This window comes from Frankliniella occidentalis, unplaced genomic scaffold, assembly GCF_000697945.3.
Source record: "Frankliniella occidentalis isolate FOCC.00 unplaced genomic scaffold, Focc_3.1 Scaffold280, whole genome shotgun sequence".
Classification (NCBI taxonomy): Eukaryota; Metazoa; Arthropoda; class Insecta; order Thysanoptera; family Thripidae; genus Frankliniella; species Frankliniella occidentalis.
Genome location: NW_026267406.1, coordinates 355,039 through 357,471, shown reverse-complemented (window position 1 = coordinate 357,471; position 2,433 = coordinate 355,039). Strand labels below are relative to the sequence as shown.

Genomic DNA, 2,433 nt, shown 5'->3' with positions numbered 1-2,433 from the left:
AATTATTACAACCCTTCTGAATTTTAGATGTCTGTGTATCTGTCCGCAAGAAAACTCGAAATCGAATTGCGTGAGCGACCTGCGATTTTCAGGGTCGTTTTGTGTCTAAAAAAAGACAGATCATGTTCGAAGATGAGCATTCTGCAGCACTCGCCGTGCTCGCCGCACCCCATTTACCGCGCACCGGCCACGTTCACGTGCAAAATTTGCCCGCCCCGTGTTCACTGTTCACGTCAACACTGGCCCGCGTTTGCGCACAGAACTTTGCCCCTCGTTCGCCGTTCGTGTTCAAGGCTGCCCAGCGTCAAACGCCACGCACATTGCTATACTATTACATGTTTTTAGTTCGTTGGCTCCAGGTCGTGTGAGTTTGGAGTAAATGCTCGACGCTGTAATCCGTGTAATCCGTGCTGTACGTGTAATCCATTTGGTATTTTCACAAGCTTCCAGAGAAAGAGTTGAGGTGATGAAAATTTAACGTTTTGGTCACAGAGTTTCTCGACGAAATCCGTTTATTAAGGTCTTAACTGCTTGCGAGTTACACGTGTGTGTGACTAAGGTTGTAGATGATTGTGCTACGCGCATTTGCTTTCTCTGCGCACTATTCCAGGGAAAGCTGGAATCGTCCCTTTCAGAGTTTTGCGGTTGCTACGCATGGTTGTTCTGACGCTGGCTTTGTGAACGGCGAGCTCCGCCAACAGGACGGTGGCAGCCACCATCAGGCCAAGTGACAGCATTATGAAGAGGTTTCGGGCGCGCTGCAAATTCAAAATTTAGTGACGTGATAAATTGATTACACCTCGCCTAAGCCTAGCAAACTTATTATAGTTGGTTATGTCGATACGAAGACTGTGCGTGAATAAAGCATTCCGGTAAAGCTCCAAAGAAGAAGAAAAAGGGAGCAACACAACGAAAATCACTATGCTGCATAGTGACTTTCGTTTCCATGTTTTGTGCATTCTTCTGCATTTCAGCTTTACCGGAATGCTTCATTGCAAACACTGGTGAGTGTGTAGAGTCCCAGTGTCTCGCTTGGACTAGGGTATTTCACCCAGTTGAAACCGGATCCAAAGAATAAGAGTAAGGCTTCCTCAACTGTGTCCTCCCTGAAGCCCATTGGCTTACCTGGACGAAGTTCGCGGAATCGTCACTTGGGGAGTCACAGACCTGGTGGTGGGCGAACTTCGTCCGCGTGAGCCAATGGGCGTCGGCGGAAGAGCGGGCCTCGCTTATTAATATTAAAAATATAAAGAAAACATTTTTTCATATTTAAAGTATAGGATTATAAGAGAAAAAAAAAACTTATCTCTACTTTCTTGCAAGGACATGTCCTTTGCTTCTATTTATCCGTCTGTTAATCGAGTTGATCTATGCATGCCATTGAAGTAATAATACTGCTTCCCTGGCGCCGTTTTCAATGCAAATAAGTCATGGAGGAAACAGTTCAGGAACCGTTTCTGCTCTTCTTTCAATCCGGTTTAAACTGGGTAAAATACACAAGAAAACATTTAGTACTAGCGGCACACAAAAATAACCTGCAAATTGTGATACCAGCAAGCCACTTTGCTCACTTGTTCTTAACACCCAAATGGTCGATTTGGCCCGCCGTACCTATCTGAAATATGCTGCGGGGGTGGGTTTTTGTGCGGTAGCGTTAAAAACTACCCCTAAAATTGGAAGACGTGAAAATAACGCTATGGGCGCGATGTAAGAGTCAATTCCAGCTAAATCAGACCCGCCGAACTCAAAAATGGCAAAATAAGATCTTTCTGGTCATATTTGGGCATATTTTGGGCCATTTTGATCAATTTGGGGCCTAAATAACTTTTAACGGTTTTCGGCATGATGGGTATCGATTCTTGGGTTTAAGTGGCCTACAAATCGGTAGAAATGATGAAAATGACGCCGGGGTACGTATCTCACGCTGTCTGACACGTGGGGTACCATTAAGTACCGTAAAAAAGATACCCCATAATACCGGTTTTGCGAATTTTAAACTACAGATGGGATCCAAGGGTCGATTCCGACTAAATTAGACTCGAAAATGGCAAAATATTTGATCAATGTGTACAAGATTTAACATATTATTCTGAAATTAGGGTCGAAATGCATTATTTTTAGCCCGCTTTTTTGCTGTAAAGCTATATAAGCGGGCTTATGCCATCGCCTCTGTGTTCGTCTGTCTGTCTGTCCGTTTCCTATGAAGGACGTGAGCTAGATGTTTGAAATTTTCAGGGTATTATTGTTGTCACTTCTGGTCAACGAAACGGTTGGTGCAAATCCTGGCAACCACCCTTGAGTGGGTCTGAGGGGGTAACAAAGAAATAGGAGTTAGTCCAAGAAGTGGAAAAAAAATATTTTTTTATGGTCTCCTATGAGGTAACTCGTGAAAGTAATGCCCTGGCCGAAAATTTCGTCCGTTTGGCTTTATCT

At 44.1% G+C, this 2,433-nt stretch overlaps 1 protein-coding gene across 1 annotated transcript in view; it reads right to left on the bottom strand.

The window, feature by feature from the left end:
* Positions 1 to 238: 238 nt before the first annotated feature.
* Positions 239 to 2,433, bottom strand: part of LOC127750886 (uncharacterized) — an 80,527-nt gene continuing 78,332 nt past the window's right edge. Inside the window, exon 11 of the mRNA XM_052273535.1 lies at positions 239 to 758. Coding sequence (XP_052129495.1) covers positions 576 to 758 — 183 coding nt within the window. The 3' untranslated portion in view covers positions 239 to 575. The remainder of the gene's footprint in view (positions 759 to 2,433) is intronic.